The sequence below is a fragment of the Cydia splendana genome, chromosome 20, assembly GCF_910591565.1.
Source record: "Cydia splendana chromosome 20, ilCydSple1.2, whole genome shotgun sequence".
Taxonomy (NCBI): domain Eukaryota; kingdom Metazoa; phylum Arthropoda; class Insecta; order Lepidoptera; family Tortricidae; genus Cydia; species Cydia splendana.
In genome coordinates this window covers 7517927-7535843 of record NC_085979.1, presented here as the reverse complement: position 1 = coordinate 7535843, position 17917 = coordinate 7517927, and the positions used below count along the sequence as shown (strand labels likewise).

General features: G+C 39.9%; 1 protein-coding gene across 3 annotated transcripts in view; it reads right to left on the bottom strand.

The window, feature by feature from the left end:
* Positions 1-1066: 1066 nt before the first annotated feature.
* Positions 1067-17917, bottom strand: part of LOC134800733 (MTOR-associated protein MEAK7) — a 52476-nt gene continuing 35625 nt past the window's right edge. The window contains exons 6-10 of one of the 3 annotated variants that reach the window (XM_063773260.1): positions 17023-17156; positions 15867-16013; positions 12774-13000; positions 11169-11354; positions 1067-2093 (exon numbers count right to left, since the gene is read on the bottom strand). In XM_063773260.1, coding sequence (XP_063629330.1) covers positions 1983-2093; positions 11169-11354; positions 12774-13000; positions 15867-16013; positions 17023-17156 — 805 coding nt within the window. In that variant the 3' untranslated portion in view covers positions 1067-1982. The remainder of the gene's footprint in view (positions 2094-11168; positions 11355-12773; positions 13001-15866; positions 16014-17022; positions 17157-17917) is intronic. The other 2 variants (XM_063773259.1, XM_063773261.1) reach the window with 2 other exon arrangements.

Below are 17917 nucleotides of genomic sequence, written 5' to 3'. Positions count from 1 at the left end.
ATAACGTCTCCCTGCCTTACGCCTCTTCGCAATGGAATCGCCCTCGTGCTCTGCTCCTGTACTCGGACCGACATGGTGGCGTTACTATACAAACACTTCAACACTTCGATGTACCGATAGTCAATATGGCATCGCTGAAGAGACTCAAGCACCGCCCATGTTTCCACCGAATCGAAGGCTTTCTCATAGTCCACAAACGCTAAGCATAATGGCAAGTTATACTCTTCGATCTTCTGTATAACTTGCCGCAGCGTATGGATGTGGTCTATGGTACTATAGCCTTTTCGGAAACCGGCTTGTTCGGGAGGCTGGAAGTCATCAAGTCTGTGTTCGAGACGGTTCGTGATGACCCTTGAAAACAGCTTATAGACATGGCTCAGAAGCGTGATGGGTCTGTAGTTCTTCAATAGGTTGGTTCTTCAATAGGTTGATTGATATAAACTGTTAACTCAGTGTCAAATTGTACTGGTAACCATGGTAACTTCAGGTTTAACCGGTTAACCCCGGGTTAGTGGAATGGTGCAAGTGGGCCTTAAGGGGTCATCCATTAATTACGTCACACGAATTTCAAGGTTTTTTGACCCCTCCCCCCCTCCTTGTCACACTTGGTCACATTTGGCAAACCCCTCCCCCCCTAGTGTGACGTCACATTTTTTCAACGAAATCGGCAAATCGAATTAAGTATTATTATTTTTTTGTCAACATATTAGTAAATTTATAACCCAAAACTGATTATGAAAAAAAAATAAACTAATAAAAACGATTATCGTTCCAAAAACTTGTTTTTGAACTGTACAGTAATTAAAATGATTAAAATAAAATTTTGGTTACTGATGAAGTTAAAGTGACGTCACAAAGTTTGTGACTCCCCTCTCCCCCTTGTCACAACATGTCACATTTTCTTGACCCCCTCCCCCCCCCCCTAAACGTGTGATGTAATTAATGGATGACCCCTAAAGAGATATTCCACTTACCCAGGCTCTCAGTTAGCCAGGTGCAAATAAATTTTTGTCTCATTTACAGAGGGTTCCATTAATAGAGGTGAGAATAGAGTATATTTCAGATATAGAGGTGGTTAATAAGGTATTTTGTAATTATCTTTAAAAATAAATAAGGCAAAATAATCCTTGTCCCTAAATATTTTTTAAGTCTGGTTAAATATTTCGTTGAGTTTATTTTGAATGATTCTCCAAAGGATAGATATTTTAAAATAAAATTAAATTGATGACGGACTTCATTGCGTCTTAGAAATTTATTAAATGAAAATTTGTTTATTTGTGTTACTTATCAAGCTTTCACCTTTCGTTTCGATAGTTTTATTTAACTGCATGAAGTAACTAAATCAAACTTGAAGTCGTTTAGACACAATTAAGCAAATGCGGAATTTGTGGATAGAATAAGAGTAAGTAAGAATACGGAAATTGATCAATAAAGCCCAAGTTAGAGAGGTCATAGATTGACGTTATCTCAGATACAGAGGTCAATTCCTATAAAATTCAAAAAAACAATTAGTAAAATGTAATCTTATAAATAAAGTCTCAGTAAAAGAGGTAAAATACACTCTCTGTCTCAATTATAGAGGTAAATGTGACTATAAAATCACAACAACTAATCCCAGTTAAGAGGTTCATTTAGATCACTAAAAGAGGTAATCAGTGCTAAAGTGTCGGGACCGCACCATGAGTCCCAGCTATAGAGGTTTCTCACTTATCCAGGTCCCACTTAACCAGGTTTCACTGTAATAATTTAAAGGAAATGAACCTTAACAACTAGCCAATAAGGTTCATTACGTTAAACGTCGTTCATTTTACTGAATACTCATTAATAGCATCCACTGCTTCATTATCAAACGGAAAGATACCTTATTACCTAACCGATAAGGTGCATTGTAAAACAGACTCGCGTATGCAATCGCTTTCTTGATATATCCAGAGTTAGTTTCCGAACGGAAATGTACCTTATTACCTAACCGATAAGGTTTATTATAAAGGCGGTGGCTCGCGTACGCCGTCGCTGTGTCGAGTCTTGCCAGCCATCTCGAGGATCGCCTTCGCTTCTGGGTTTGTGTCTAGGATGCTGACGTCACGTTCGCCCTGAAAAAATATATAAAGAAAATTATGTCTCATACGAATATGAACTTTGTACAAATCTAAGTGTTTTAATCAAATCTCATCTAAGTGAGCTATCAAAACTGCGACTACATACAATATATAGTCTGGCAAACACAACTTGTCAATCAGTAACAACAAAGAAACTATACTCATCCCTTTTGGGTGCTAGTACTAGCGTAAGACAAAGACAGTATGATTCTCTCTATCTATGTTTGAAATTAGACAGTCCTGGGGCTCTCAAAAGCTTATAACTGTCACTTTTGACAGCTTTTGTTGAAAGGGACTGCTTGTATTACAAGTTACAAGCTTTTGAGAAAAGGGCCCCTGGGCCAAACTACACATTGATACAAGGTCGATTCACAAGAGCTGGCACGAATGGAATGAATGAGTGAATGGAAATATCTATGTGTGTATCACGTTAACCAATAAAATGGTGGCGTTGACTGTATGTATACCGATACAGGTGTCACTCATACCACAGAATAAATAATAGTACTAGGTACAGAAGACTCACTCTCTAACAAAACGCGTCTATTACGATCAGGACAGATATGGCCGCTAGGTGGCGACAGCTCCACGCGCGGCTTTTGGCTAGCCACCAAAATTGGTGTGGAACGGATGTGGAGCTAACTGTTGCAAAACGACGAAATCGCAGAGTGAGCCACGCCTGCTCATACAATGAAAGTTTCCTTCATTCCATTCGTGCCACCTGTACATACTCGTATTGTACTATAGCCGGTCAATCAAGTTTGTCAGTAGAAACGGGCGCGAAATTCAAATTTTCAATGGGACGATAAATCGATATAACCCTTTACACCTACTTTTTTTGAATTTGCCGCTCTGTTCTACTGTCGGAAATGGCTTAACAGAGTATATTTGTTATCTCTTTGTGTTACTAGAAGAATTTGCAATCATTTTACAATGTTGATTTGCTAATAGTCTAAATTAAAAATCCAATGAATTATTAGTACATTACTACAGAGGCCGGGACGAAAGGGGTTGCCACAAAACTGTTTCTAATAAACTGTAAGCCATTTTTCTTAGTTTCTCAAATAATAAAATTGCCATAAGCAACCATATACATACTTCGTCTTTGACTTGGCGGCAGAGGCAGCAAGTTATTAAAATCAATTCTGCGTACGCTGCCAATTCCAACGCCTACGATTATAATTAATATTAATTTCATTATTTCATTGGAACTCATATTAAAGTCAAAAAATTAACAACGCACCATAAATCCAATAAAACAGAATGAATATTTTTCAACTTTACCTCCATAACAATTTAAAAAATATAACTACGCGTGTTTGAGTAGACCTTTTTACCGCTAACGTTTAGATGAAATATTTTAAATGTTTTTATTTGTGTAGTTAAATTTATAATTATAGAATGTATTATTTATTAAGTTCATGTTGATTTTATACAAATAAAACTGCAAATTATAGCAAACATTGTTTTTTTTTTTTTTTTTTATAGGCGTAGTGGCAGAGTGTAATTACGAACCATAAAGCAAATACTGCCTCTAGTTTTTTTTAATGGATGAATGCCACGATGCTGTGTCACAAATATCTGTGAAATGAAAATTATAAAAGAGGACTTTGCCGGCCTAGGCCTGCAAGATGTGTATGAAATTCCATTAACGACCTTTTGTCCTAGCCGCACCTGACACGTCATACTTCGCAGCCTATTATAAGGGACATAACATCAATATTTCATTGCATGTTTGAGAAAAAAATATTAAATTTATAAAATACCAAGGTCACAAAGGGGCTATTCATAAATTACGTCATTTCAGGGGGGGGGGGGGGTCTGGACATCGGATGACGGTAGCATGAAGTAGGAGGAAATGGGGGCTTTTGAAGCATGATTTTTGGATGATTATAGGGGGGGGGGGTCAAACATCGTCAAATTTTGTGACATATTTTTTCATGTATGAGGCGTGAATGTACAAATGATTTTGAGTAAAATGAGCCCAAGAAGTCAATATTTTGAAGACATTAATGAAATGTACATTTTTTGGAAAACGCTCAGATATCAAAGAGAATTTGAAATTATAGAGGCGGAATGTCCAAGTAAATTATAACAGTTTTGAATGATTCACGGTTAGTTTCACTAGACTTATATCGACCGGGACCAGGCGTGGCTCACTCCGCGATTTTGTCGCTTTGCTACATGTAGCTAAAAGTACATCCGTTCCACACCAATTTTGGGGAAAGCCATAATTGAATTGAATTGAATTGAAAATATTTATTTCAGATTTGCATCCATATTTGTTAGTATAACTTGTCGTGTCGGACCCTGCGCGGTGATTCGGACTGTCCAGAATTGGTGAGTCGACTTGTGCGACTACATGTGCCAGACATCCCCAGGATAGCCCTCAGACCGCGGCGACGCGATCTGTTGGCTTTGCCAGCGGGACGCACCGTGTCACGACTGAACTCTCCGCTGCTCCGTGCCCTCACACAGTTGAATGCACTCTTGGCATCAGTACCCGAGTGCGACCTGTTTGCGTGGCGTTGGGTGTCTGTGAGAAATGAATGCATGAGATTCTGTGAGGTGATGGATGCGAGGCCTACATCCGTTAAGGTGTAATTGTGGATGTGATAAGGACCTAGTGATTTGTGATTGTGTTATTTGTAATTGTTTGTTTGTACCTGATTGTTATATGTACCTTTGGTATATGTTAATGTTAAGTTTCATGGCGCATTGGATCTGTCTGTAAGGTCATGTAAACATTTTTCAAATAAAATAAAATAAAATAAAAACTTAGGAACTAATGTTAATTTTTACACCTAGTATATGACCTAATAACTATAACCTAATCTATTTTCTAAATTTAAGAAAGCCTATAACTTGGCGAATCCAATGCGCCAGTATAGGATTCTCAGGCCTTTCTGCAATGACATCCAGAATGCTGTTGGTACTGCTCCTAAGCCGACCCATCATCGAGACGATTCTCTTTCGCATAACCGCATGGAAATCGTCTAATCGTCGTCGTGGATAAGCCGCGCGTGGCGCTGTCGCCACCTAGCGGCCATATCTGTGCTGATCGTAACAGACGCGTTTTGTTAGAGAGTGAGTCTTCTGTACCTAGTAATACAGTGAAACCTGGTTAAGTGGGACCTGGATAAGTGAGAAACCTCTATAGCTGGGACTCATGGTGCGGTCCCGACACTTTAGCACTGAATTACCTCTGTTAGTGAGATAAAACGAACCTCTATAACTGGGATTAGTTGTTCTAATTTTATAGTCACATTTACCTCTGTAATTGAGACAGAGAGTGTATTTTACCTCTTTTACTGAGACTATATTTATAAGATTACATTTTCCTAAATGTTTTTTTAGAATTTTATACGAATTACCTCTGTATCTGAGATAACGTCAATCTATGACCTCTCTAACTTGGACTTTATTGATCTATTTCCGTATTCTTACTAACTCTTAGTCTATCCACAAATTCCGCATTTGCTTAATTGTCTCTAAACGACTTCAAGTTTCATTTAGTTACTTTATGTAGTTAAAACTATTGAAACGAAAGCTGAAATCTTGATAAGTAACAAGAATAATCAAATTTTCATTTAATAAATTTCTAAGGCGCAATAAAGTCCGTGTTGATTGAAAAAATCCTATCCTTTGGAAAATCATTCAAAATAAATTCAAAGAAATATTTAAACAGACTTAAAACATATTTAGGGACAAGGATTATTTTACCTAAACATTTAAAGACCTTATTAACCACCTCTATAACTGAGATATATCCTCCATTCTCACCTCTATTAATGGGACCCTCTGTAAATGAGACAGAAATTTATTTGTACCTGGCTAACTGAGAGCCTGGGTAAGTGGAATACCTCTTTAAGTGAGACAAATCTGCTCGTCCCTTGAAGTCTCACTTATCCAGGTTTCACTGTATTATTTATTCTGTGCCGGGACACAACTTTGACACCCACCCGCTATCAGCCCACAGTCAGCAGCAATAGTTGCTAAGCGGGCCAGGTTTTCAAAATGATCTTGACGCGACTGTATTGTTAAGAGAATAAGAGCGCGTCAATGCAATTTTTCTCAAAAATGGACGGCAATGTCGACTTTGCCGTTTAAAAAATTGGTCGCGAAGCACGTAGTTTATGGTCAGTCAAAAATTAAAAAGTTAAAAACATTGCAGTCCCGATTTTGGGACTGCAATGTTGCATACAAATTCCATTATTTGTCGTGTTCCAAACTTTTTAAAAGTTGAAATGGCCATATCAAATGAAGGCACAGGCCCATTAAACAGCCAAACAGATGATTAGTACTTATAATTATAATGTTATACTTGGTCAAGCAGATCTTGTCAGTAGAAAAAGGCGGCAAATTTGAAAAATGTAGGCGCGAAGGGATATCGTCCCATAGAAAATTTGAATTTCGCGCCTTTTTTTACTGACAAGATTTGCTTGACCGTCTACGCGACTATTTAGCTGACTCAAATAGGTTGGCGTATTTTCGGCAGAAAAATACACTTCTATTTTTTAATAAAAAAATAGAAAGGCGGCAAAGCTAATTGTTTCTACTTTTTTCTGTGAAAATATGTACGTAAAAACGTTGCTTTTGTAAAATATTTCTATTATAGATGGTCAAGCAAATCTTGTCAGTAGAAAAAGGCGCGAAATTCAAATTTTCTATGAGACGATATCCCTTCGCGCCTACATTTTTCAAATTTGCCGCCTTTTTCTACTGAGAAGATCTGCTTGACCAACTATATATTTATATTTCTTGCAACATTTTTGAGAAAAGCACTATATATGACTCGGCTGGAAGGCTATTTGCTGGCTTCGGACAGGGGTGCGAAACTCCTGACTTCGGTCAAACTCGGCTCCGCTCGGCTCAGCATTGCTCCGAGCAATTATTAGGGTTGGCACCACTTGACTTCCTTTTGCGTGCACGACCACAGATAAGATAATCACTTGATTTTTGACAACCCTAAATAGCCGAAAGGGATAGTGCCATATATTAGAAAGGGACAGCATGATTCGACCCTGAACCGCTGTCAAACTTCGTTTTTGTAGGAAGTTTCCTTTCTGTACGGTAGTACTATTAATTATTCTGTGCTTCGGATTCAATTAAACGGACTCCCAAGGTCGTCCGTTTAATACGAATCCTCAGCCTGCAAGTAGCTACTTCCGAGCCTCGACAATAATGCACTATTGAACACCTCACCCGCCTAGCAACTTCTGCCGCTGACCGTACGCTGACATACTGACCACAAAAAAGTCTACTCTATGCGGACCTGACGCGTAACTATGGCTACTACTCTTTAACACGTTGACTGCCATGAGCATCGCCAGTGGTATCAAAAGCTCATTTTTTTTTTTATTGGGTGTGGGAGCAATACTGGGGTAGTATATGGTGGGCAGCCAACGTGTTAGTATGCTACAGAAATCTGTTTATATACTGTTGAATGTAAAACTAAGTTATCAAACGTTATCACGCCATTCATGCCACATATTGGCTTCTTAGCTTTATCAAGTGTTAAAAAATCGGGCAAGTGCGAGTCGGACTCGCGCACGAAGGGTTCCGTACCATATAAAAAAAAAAACAAAAAAAAACGGTCACCCATCCAAGTACTGACCACTCCCGACGTTGCTTAACTTTGGTCAAAAATCACGTTTGTTGTATGGGAGCCCCATTTAAATCTTTATTTTATTCTGTTTTTAGTATTTGTTGTTATAGCGGCAACAGAAATACATCATCTGTGAAAATTTCAACTGTCTAGCTATCACGGTTCGTGAGATACAGCCTGGTGACAGACGGACGGACGGACGGACGGACGGACGGACGGACAGCGAAGTCTTAGTAATAGGGTCCCGTTTTACCCTTTGGGTACGGAACCCTAAAAATAGCGTCACGTACCCAACACTTTGTCCTCGTAAGACCCACCATATAAAGTTTTCAAAATTTTAATTTGAACCTTATTCTCTAAATAAATTAGAACGAGTTTCGTTTGTTTTAAAAAGCAATGAAACAAAAAGTTTTGTTTTGGTTCATGAAAGGCTTAAATTAGATTGCACGAATATGTACACTGTAAATATTGTAATGTACAGTTAGCCTCAGGAGTTTATGGAATGCCCCTTCATGCTTTCATGTGCCAATGTGCATTTTTTAGGATATACGGTGAAACCGTGCTTATTATTAATATTTATTATGTACCTACAGAATAGAGAACTCTATATAACCAACAAATTTTATCGAAAACTGATGAAAAAAAATTCGACAACAAAATAAAAATAGGTCCATATATTTGGTCTAAATACATACTCATTAGAAATAGTCCAGGGTGGCGATTTTTGACTTTCGATCGCTCGATTTCGTCACTCAAAAATCGGTGGGAAACGGCAAAATGCTAATTTTTGAAACACGAGCGATAGAAATTGGGAATCTAATGGTATTGACCACTCGTTTTCAATTCTATTAGTAGAATTTAAATGCCTAGTAGTGGAGATATTATTGAAAGAAATACACGAAATCGAGCGGTCGAAATCGGCCTCAAAAATCGGCCCCCTGTATTTGAAATAAAGTTTATATACGCCCGTAATGTTGGCGTGTGAGTGAAATGTTCGTATGGCGTTCAAAGGTTAAACCACTGAAGGTTTTCTTATTAGTTCAAGGAAGATTTGGTCCGTCTTGTGGGACTCGAGGACGCTGTGGTGAGACGGGTTGGAGGCCATTTCGGTGTCCTAGAAGGAAAGGAAAGGGATAGTGGATACGGATGGTATGGGATTAGTGATGTGCCGTTCCCGGGAAAATTCCCTTGGTGGGAAATTTCCCGGAAACGTTCCCGGGAAATTTCTCATATGAAGGGAAAGTAGGGGAATTTTGAAATGGCGCATAGATATACTATTTTATTATCAGAAATTCAGAGAAATTCAGTCAACACTTAGCATCTTAAATTTTTTTTAAAAACATTATAAACTGTATCTCATCCGCCTACGAAAATTGCCTACACTCCCGGGAAATTTCCCATTCTTCCCGGGAAATTTCCCATTCTTCCTGGGAAATTTACCATAGTTGCTGGGAATGATTTCTTGGCCAAAATATGTTTTTTTTACAATAATACGCCATTATTCAACAAAATTAATACAAATTATCACAGTTTAATCAGGGTCAAAATAAGTTAGGTACTAATAAGAATAGTGGAGTTCCGTAAGCTTTTTACCAAGAAATTCTTCTACATACGAGTGTTAAGGACGGGTTCTTGTGAATGTTTTTGCATTACATTATCAAAATATCTAAAAAAAAATCTCTGAGCCATATTTTTTTGGAGATAAAAAAAAAATTATAAGTATCTATTTGTATGGAGAAAATTTCGAAATGATCTGACTTCGCATTCAGGTACATCGGGGGCTTAAAGTGATGCCATATATTTTTTTGAAACATCCAAAGTGTCGAATGTTGTAAGGAAACCCACTTTCCAAGTTTTTTTTTTGGGAAGCCACTTTGCATTTTACGGTTTTTGGCTACTTTATTTTACTAAACGCAGTTACTTGTCGTTATAGCTAGCTTTAATTCAAATTGTAATACACTTAATCTGTTTCACAATTCCCCTGTTTGGGGAATTTTCCCGGGAACACCGGGAAATTTTCCAGGAATTTCCCATAAGGGAATATTCCTTGTTCCCGGGAAATTCCCACGGCACATCACTATATGGTATCGAAACTTTTAGGAGGTTGCTGGATTTTTTATCTGAATAGTAAGTAAGCAGTTAGCATAGCCTATGTACGCTTGCAGCTTCAGGGGTGTCACAAGAGGGTCGGTATAATGTTGCCTCTTACGAAAACTTAAACATAGTACCAGGGGATCAGAAGTTTGTAGGAGACTTAAGACTCAATGAATACGCTGAGGATTCCTCTCACAGATGATATTGAAATTGCCTTCTTTTTTGCGTGAAATCTTACCTTTTTATACCATATCGGTGGCAAACAAGCATACAGCCCGGTAAGTGGCTAGTATAGCCCATGGACGCTCCAGGGGTGTCACAAGAGGGTCTTTATAATGTTGCCTCTTGCGAAAACTTAAACATAGTACCAGGGGATCAGAAGTTTGTAGGAGACTCACTGATGCCTTGTCGCTTCCAGGCTTGTCCCCAACAGCCCAAGCCTCGATGCTCCTTATATGGAAGTCCTTTTCTTTGTTGAGTCGCTTGTAACCGCGGCACGTGGTGCAGAACTCTGCTGAAGATTCCTCTCCAATTGACGCTGAAATTGGCTTCTTTTTTGCATGAAATCTTACCTTTTTAAACCATGTCGGTGGCAAACAAGCATACAGCCCGGTAATTGGCTAAGCCCATGGACGCTCCAGGGGTGTCACAAGGTCTTTATAATGTTGCCTCTTGCGAAAACTTAAACATAGTACCAGGGGATCAGAAGTTTGTAGGAGACTCACTGATGCCTTGTCGCTTCCAGGCTTGTCCCCAACAGCCCAAGCCTCGATGCTCCTTATATGGAAGTCCTTTTCTTTGCTGAGTCGCTTGTAGCCGCGGTACGTGGTGCAGAACTCTGCTGATGATTCCTCTCCAATTGACGCTGAAATTGGCTTCTTTTTTGCATGAAATCTTACCTTTTTAAACCATGTCGGTGGCAAACAAGCATACAGCCCGGTAATTGGCTAAGCCCATGGACGCTCCAGGGGTGTCACAAGGTCTTTATACTTAAACATAGTACCAGGGGATCAGAAGTTTGTAGGAGACTCACTGATGCCTTGTCGCTTCCAGGCTTGTCCCTAACAGCCCAAGCCTCGATGCTCCTTATATGGAAGTCCTTTTCTTTGCTGAGTCGCTTGTAGCCGCGGTACGTGGTGCAGAACTCTGCTGAAGATTCCTCTCCAATTGACGCTGAAATTGGCTTCTTTTTTGCATGAAATCTTACCTTTTTATACCATGTCCGTGGCAAACAAGCATACAGCCCGGTAAGTGGCTAGTATATCCCATGGACGCTCCAGGGGTGTCGCAAGAGGGTTGTTATAATGTTGCCTCTTGCGAAAACTTAAACATAGTACCAGGGGATCAGAAGTTTGTAGGAGACTCACCAATTCCTTATCGCTTTCCGGCTTGTCCCCAACGGCCCAAACTTCGATACTCCTTATACGGAAGTCCTTCTCTTTACTAAGTCTCTTGTAGCCGCGGTAGGTGGTACAGGATTCCGCCGAGGATCCCTCTCCGAATGGATCTGCGGGGATCCAGATGGCTCCGAAGTGGAATTGGCCACCCATTAACTGTGGAAAATTTTTGGTCAATAAAGTGATCAAATATTTATTTCTCTTTACCAACAATCATTAACACTTTCAGTGCCAAGAACCCGATAGTAATTAGGGATGGCGCTGAAAGTGTTAAGGTGATTCAAATATTTACACGTCAAGAAGGCTTTACTTTAAAAACGGACAAGTGCGAGTCGGACTCGCCCACCGAGTGTTCCGTACTTTTTAGTATTTGTTGTTATAGCGGCAACAGATATACATCATCTGTGAAAATTGCAACTGTTTAGCTATCACGGTACATGAGATACAGACGGGTGACAGACAGAGAGGAGTCTTAGTAATAGGGTTAGGGGTACAAACAGCCGCGGCCTGTAGCCCGGGCGTAAGAATACGGCTACGGTATCCCCTGCCTGTCGTAAAAGGCGACTAAAAGGGGTTCTCGGGGTCGGAGACGGTCGCAGCTAGGGACTGCGACTGAAAAAAGAGGGGACCCACAAAGGGGCATAACGCTAGGACGGCACTGGCGCGTTCATTGGAGATCCCAGAGCCGTCCGAAATGCGCCGAGGAGGACTACTGGGAGGTTTTTAGTCGGTGAAAGTCCGGATTTTCCTCCCAACAAAAAAAAAAAAAAGGGGTACAAATAGCCATGTCAGATAAACGTCAGTCCATACAAAAGTATGCACAATTGTGCAAGGTTTTCGCCAGAGGTCATACACAGACAACCTAGCCCCAAACTAAGCAAAGTTTGTATTATGGCTGCTAAGCGACGATATACATACTTATATAGATAAATGCATACTAATATACATAGAAATACACCCATGACTCAGGAACAAATATCTGTGTTCATCACACAAATAAACAAATAAATGCCCTTACCGGGATTCGAACCCAGGAGCGTCGGCTTCACAGGCAGGGTCACTACCCACTAGGCCAGACCGGTCGTCAATAATAGACCAATATAACTCTGTGCATATTTAGCAATGACATAGTGTGGAACCGTCGCCGTAAGTGTGTGGAATTGTCACAAAAAAAGTAAATATTTTCAATTTAACTGACCAGTCCATTTGGCAGGGTTTTGGTGTGCTGGTTAAGGTACTGGTAATGGTTGTTGAAGCCCCTTCGGGCCCTACGGGTCTTCACCCGTAGATCCTCATCTTCGGCGCCAGGGTGAAGAGGAACGAGTCCTCGCGGCCCACGAAGTTGGGGCCTATCTCCAATTCTTATACATCGAATAGGACCCATCCTCAAAAAAATGTCATTTACATGAATGAGTTCTTTTTGACAGAAAATTCTAATGTTTACAGAATTTTCTGGATTATTTTCCCTGAATAATAGACCAATAACCCTGTGCAGTTTTTGCAATGACATAGTGTGGAACCGTCGCCGTAAGTGTGTGGAATTGTCACAATATAAATATTTTCAATTTAACTGACCAGTCCATTCGGCAGGGTTTTCGTGTGCTGATTAAGGTACTGGTAATGGTTGTTGAACCCCGAAGACCCGTAAATCCTCATCTTGGGGGCCAGAGTGAAGAGGAAGGAGTCCTCGCGGCCCACGAAGTTGGGGCCTATCTCCCAAGAGTCCGTCGCGAAGCCGCCGAAAATGTGCCCGTGGGTGTCTTCGATTATGATGATGGAGGCGCCTTGGTCACAGATGCGACCTGCGAAAAAATGTTATTTTTTTTCTTATACCGTAAAGTCCGATTACTTTAGCCCTGGAGGGTGGTTTTAGCTAACCTTTGACTCGTTTTTTATTAGACCCTTTCAAATAAGGTTTTCGTGTGGGTCAAAGTTACCCTCAATCGGGTCAAAGTAACCCGGGTTTACGGTATATGGGTTGATAAACTACTTCATGTTGTTACTCTGTCCCGTCGGCCAGGGGACATTAGTAGCACAGTTTGTTAGAAGATATGTTGGACCTCGTTCTATTAACATTAAGGGAAAAATAAACTCAGGTTTTAAGAGTGATCCAGGGGACCGTAATCATGGCGACAAGTGACAAGAAAATGTTGATTTACCCTTATTATATGATGTATACAGGACATAGGTATGCGTATTTTGTGTTGCAGTGGTGGTGGTATTCTACTGATTCAATGAAATTAACTTTTTAAAATACATCGGCATTTACTTCCGTCATCGGGTTGGCAATCGAGCTAGGATTCCGTCAGTTTTCAGTCAGTCTAACGCCGCGGGGTGAGGTAACACCATTCGAGGCGGAGTGAAGTGGCTATTCTGTACTTATTTGGTATACGTACCGACAGTCGCGTGCACAGAGATTTGGGACTGGGTAGGCAAAATTATATCAGAAAACCGGGCAAGTGCGAGTCGGACTCGCGCACGAAGGGTTCCGTACCATAATGCAAAAAAAAAAACGGTCACCCATCCAAGTACTGACCCCGCCCTACGTTGCTTAACTTCGGTCAAAAATCACGTTTGTTGTATGGGAGCCCCACTTAAATCTTTATTTTATTCTGTTTTTAGTGTTTGTTGTTATAGCGGCAACAGAAATACATCTGTGAAAATTTCAACTGTCTATCACGGTTCGTGAGATACAGCCTGATGACAGACGGACGGACGGAAGGACAGCAGAGTCTTAGTAATAGAGTCCCGTTTTACCCTTTGGATACGGATCCTTAAAAAATGAGAGCTACTAACTCACCAAAAAAATTGCGTGATGGTTTTCATTTTGTTGTCAAGTCTTTTCAATTACTTACTTCTTTTTTTGGCTAAACGAAAGCTTCGAAAACGCATCATTTTTAATAGTTTGCACACACACACACCCACCACAACTTTCACAGTTAAATTATCCATTTTTTCACTAATCGCACTTTATAATTTCCGGCAACTGTTAACTGTTATCTCATAAACTCACCAAAACAAACAAACAATGGCGACCGAATAAAAAATGAAAATAAACTTAACCAAATACTGTAAACTTCGAGCAACACCGGCTTCCGACACATCGGAAGGGAGGGGCCCAAGCGATATCTCACCGTACAAATCTTTCTGCCATTTTTCGCGGGGGGAAAGGTGCACACAGTCGCACTTCTCACACACTTACATACAAAATCCAATCTGTAATGACGACACAAATACATAGAAAATGACACACGTCAAAGACAAATCTTGCAAACCTCGATCTCTTTTTGTGTACGGACGAGTGACAAGTGTCACAACACGCACACTAACACATTTTAGTTGAAGTATGTTATTGTATTCTGAGAGATGAGAAGTCGGATTTGTCGCTCGACCGATCCGCAATTTGTACTGAGCGAGCAAAATCGATAAATCCAACAATTACATGAGACTAAAATATAATAATTGTGTTTGAATGTAATTAAACGTATAATATGTAAAAAAAAAATATTACATGTGAAATGTAACACTTTCTTTTTGTAAATTTGATGTCCCCGACCTCTTTTTTATAACAAAAAACCAAGCAAACAGGCATTTTTGTGCAGCAGTGTTGACGCGCGCGTCTGGACTCGGTCTAGTGAAAAATCCAAGTGCAACTAGTTTTATTACCCGCGCTAGATTAGATTGACGCGCTAATCTTGTACCTCGGCAGAGGGGAAATAGTGCGAATGCCGCCTCCCTTCCGTGTTGCTCGAAGACTGTAAACGAATAAAAAAATAGTCTCGTATTTGCACTAAATTACCATAGCAAATGCTACTTTTTAAAATAGTCACATAAACATCGGAACTAATCGGAAACTTTCGGGCTTCATTCGTTTAGGTTTGGTACGAAAGACACTGCCTATTGCGTCTAAATGTGTGCGTTACTTGTATAATTGTGTGCTCGTACTTATAGGAAGGCCCACTACACTGTAACCGCGTAACGACGAAGGCACACATAGAAAGATTTAGACGGAAATGTTTTCTGTCTTTGCCGTGCAAGGCACGTAGCGGCGCTAGTGCCGCGTGGTGATGACAAAGCTTAACCGGTAGATGGAGCGCTTATTAATTTTTAGAATGTTTTAAGTTATATCGATTACTGATAGTACGATCAAGTATAAATTAAATTAAGTAGTTTAAGAGGATAGACATCGGAATTATAGTAGGGTAGGCAGTGCCTTTTTGCCTTTATGAAGTGCACGCCACTGCGTACCGACCGAGAAGTGTGTGTCGTATGAGATTGCAAGATAGAATCAGGAACAGTGTGATAAGGGAAAAGTGTGAACTGAATGTAGATGTAGTGACAAAAATTGAGAAAGGTATATTGAGTTGGTTTGGACACGTGGAAAGAATGAGTGAAAGAAGGCTAACAAAGAGAGTGTATAAGGGACAAGTGGAAGTGGGAGTTGGAAGGGGTAGACCTCGGCGGACTTTCTCTGATCAGATTGGGGAAATCCTGAAGAAAGGCCAGGTCAAGAGCACCCTAAACCGGCGAGCGTGTATGAGGAATGTTATGAAAGTGAAGGAAGCGAAAGAGGTATGTCAGGATCGTAGCAAGTGGAAATCCATGGTCTCTGCCTACCCCTCCGGGAAATAGGCGTGATTATATGTATGTATGTATGTATGTACGTACCGACCATGGTAGCGAAGGACTCCCCGTGTATGTGCGAAGAGAACAGAAAACGCCATTTTTGTTGAAGCGGGGGTGGTATGCTGTTGTTGAGCCACACGATGTGAGATAAGTCTATGAAGGCGGGGTAGTCGGGCATCGAGTCCAGACCTGAGAAAAGAAAATTATAAATAAAGCCTGACAACAGTTTATTTGACCCTCGCCATTTTGCGGATTTTCAATGGTACTAATTTCTTTTACTGGCAACAAGTACTCTTTGACAACGAACGTTGGATGTCATCGAATGTCACCGATGTAAACAAACGGAAAATATCTACGAATATATTCAAATATAAACGGTTTTATTACAATAATGCCTAAAAAAATTACCAAAGATGCGAAAAAAATTGTAGTGAATGCAATCAAATACTTACAGCTTTAAAAAGACGAAGGATTACATAGCATTCCAATAAACAATGTTTTAAAGTTGGTTGTTGACATGACCGGTATTGACATTTTATAGTGCGGTTTTATTGAACTGGTTAGTTGTTTGGTTTAAACTTTAATATTTCATTTAAGGTTTATGTAGATTGACGATAAAAATCCTATAATCGAATTGGAGACTGAACGTTTTATAATCGAGGTTGGTGGTACTGAAAGCGACATAACATCTGATGAAAATCAGACTTCGTCAGAGTCAGAAAACGAAGAATACATATATAAATATTGAATATTTAGAATCAGATTTTGACGAATAGGTAAATTGAAAGAACCGAATTCTCTGTAAGCAATGTTTTGACATTATACGAGTATCAACATGAAGCCAATGCCCACTACCCTGACTATACATGACGTACGCACATTATTGCCATACGTAAGCTGTTTGCAGCGACACTATCTCAGGGTTAAATAAACTGTTGTCAGGCTTTAATTATTTGACACTAATATCAAAGGGTTATTTATATTAACAAAACCCGTAGTCAATAAATAAGCTGCGTAATAATAAAAGTAAAAGAAATAACCATACACCATGGGTAACTGAGGCACCGCAAGCGGGGGACCGTCGTCTATAGTGTGATCTCGCTCTATCCCGTACAGTGTCGTATACACTGTCTCTGTTATTCAGTAGGGTGTCCATCATGAGCTGTACACGACCTACTATAATACAATATACACGTACCATGCACCGTGGGTAGCATTTGTGGCACCGCAGTAAGCGGGGACCCGTCGTCTGTAGTGTGGTCCCGCTCTATCCCGTACAGCGTCGTATACACTGTCTCTGTCATGTGCTTCAGTAGGGTGTCCGTCATGAGCCTGCAATCAAGAGAAAAAGAGATTTAATTTTATAATATTGATGGATGAAATTGTATGTAGATTGTATTTTATTGTTTTAGAATTAATTGCTTATTCATTTCCTAGTTTTTAGGTATGTATTTATTATTAATTGTATAATTTTAGACATTGTATTAAATTAAAATAAATGGTTCACTCAGTATAAGAACCCTTCTGTGATGGAAAGCCACATTTGATCGTAACATATTTTAAGATATAATCAAGAGAAACAGTTGATTTAAAGTTAATCAAATTGAAATGCTGCCACACAACAGTATACGTATTTCAATTGTAATTGTAATTGTAATACCGATACGATTGAAAGACGCCTATTGGATGATTATAGGGGGGGGGGGTCCAAAATCGTCAAAAATCGATGACGTAATTTATGGACAGCCCCTAGACTCTTTAATTTTCAGATCGCGTTGAGCACAGTTGTAGTGCATAATTATTTTCCATCGTATTTTCACGGAAACGTACAAACGTGTCTTGCTATATCAGTCAGTCTCGGTACAAAAAGCACTGAGGATGACTGGAGTAGCATGACAAATACGAACGTTTCCGAGAAAATGCGAAGGAAAACAATTATGCACTAGGTGCATCTGTAACTCACTATTGTAGTAGCCGCAATATCAACTGGCGACTGAGGCCATAATGCATTCTCTTTCATTCTTGGTTTGTCTTAACATGGGAAAATGAGATAGCATTATGAGCTCAGTCGCCAGTTGGTATTGCGGCTACTA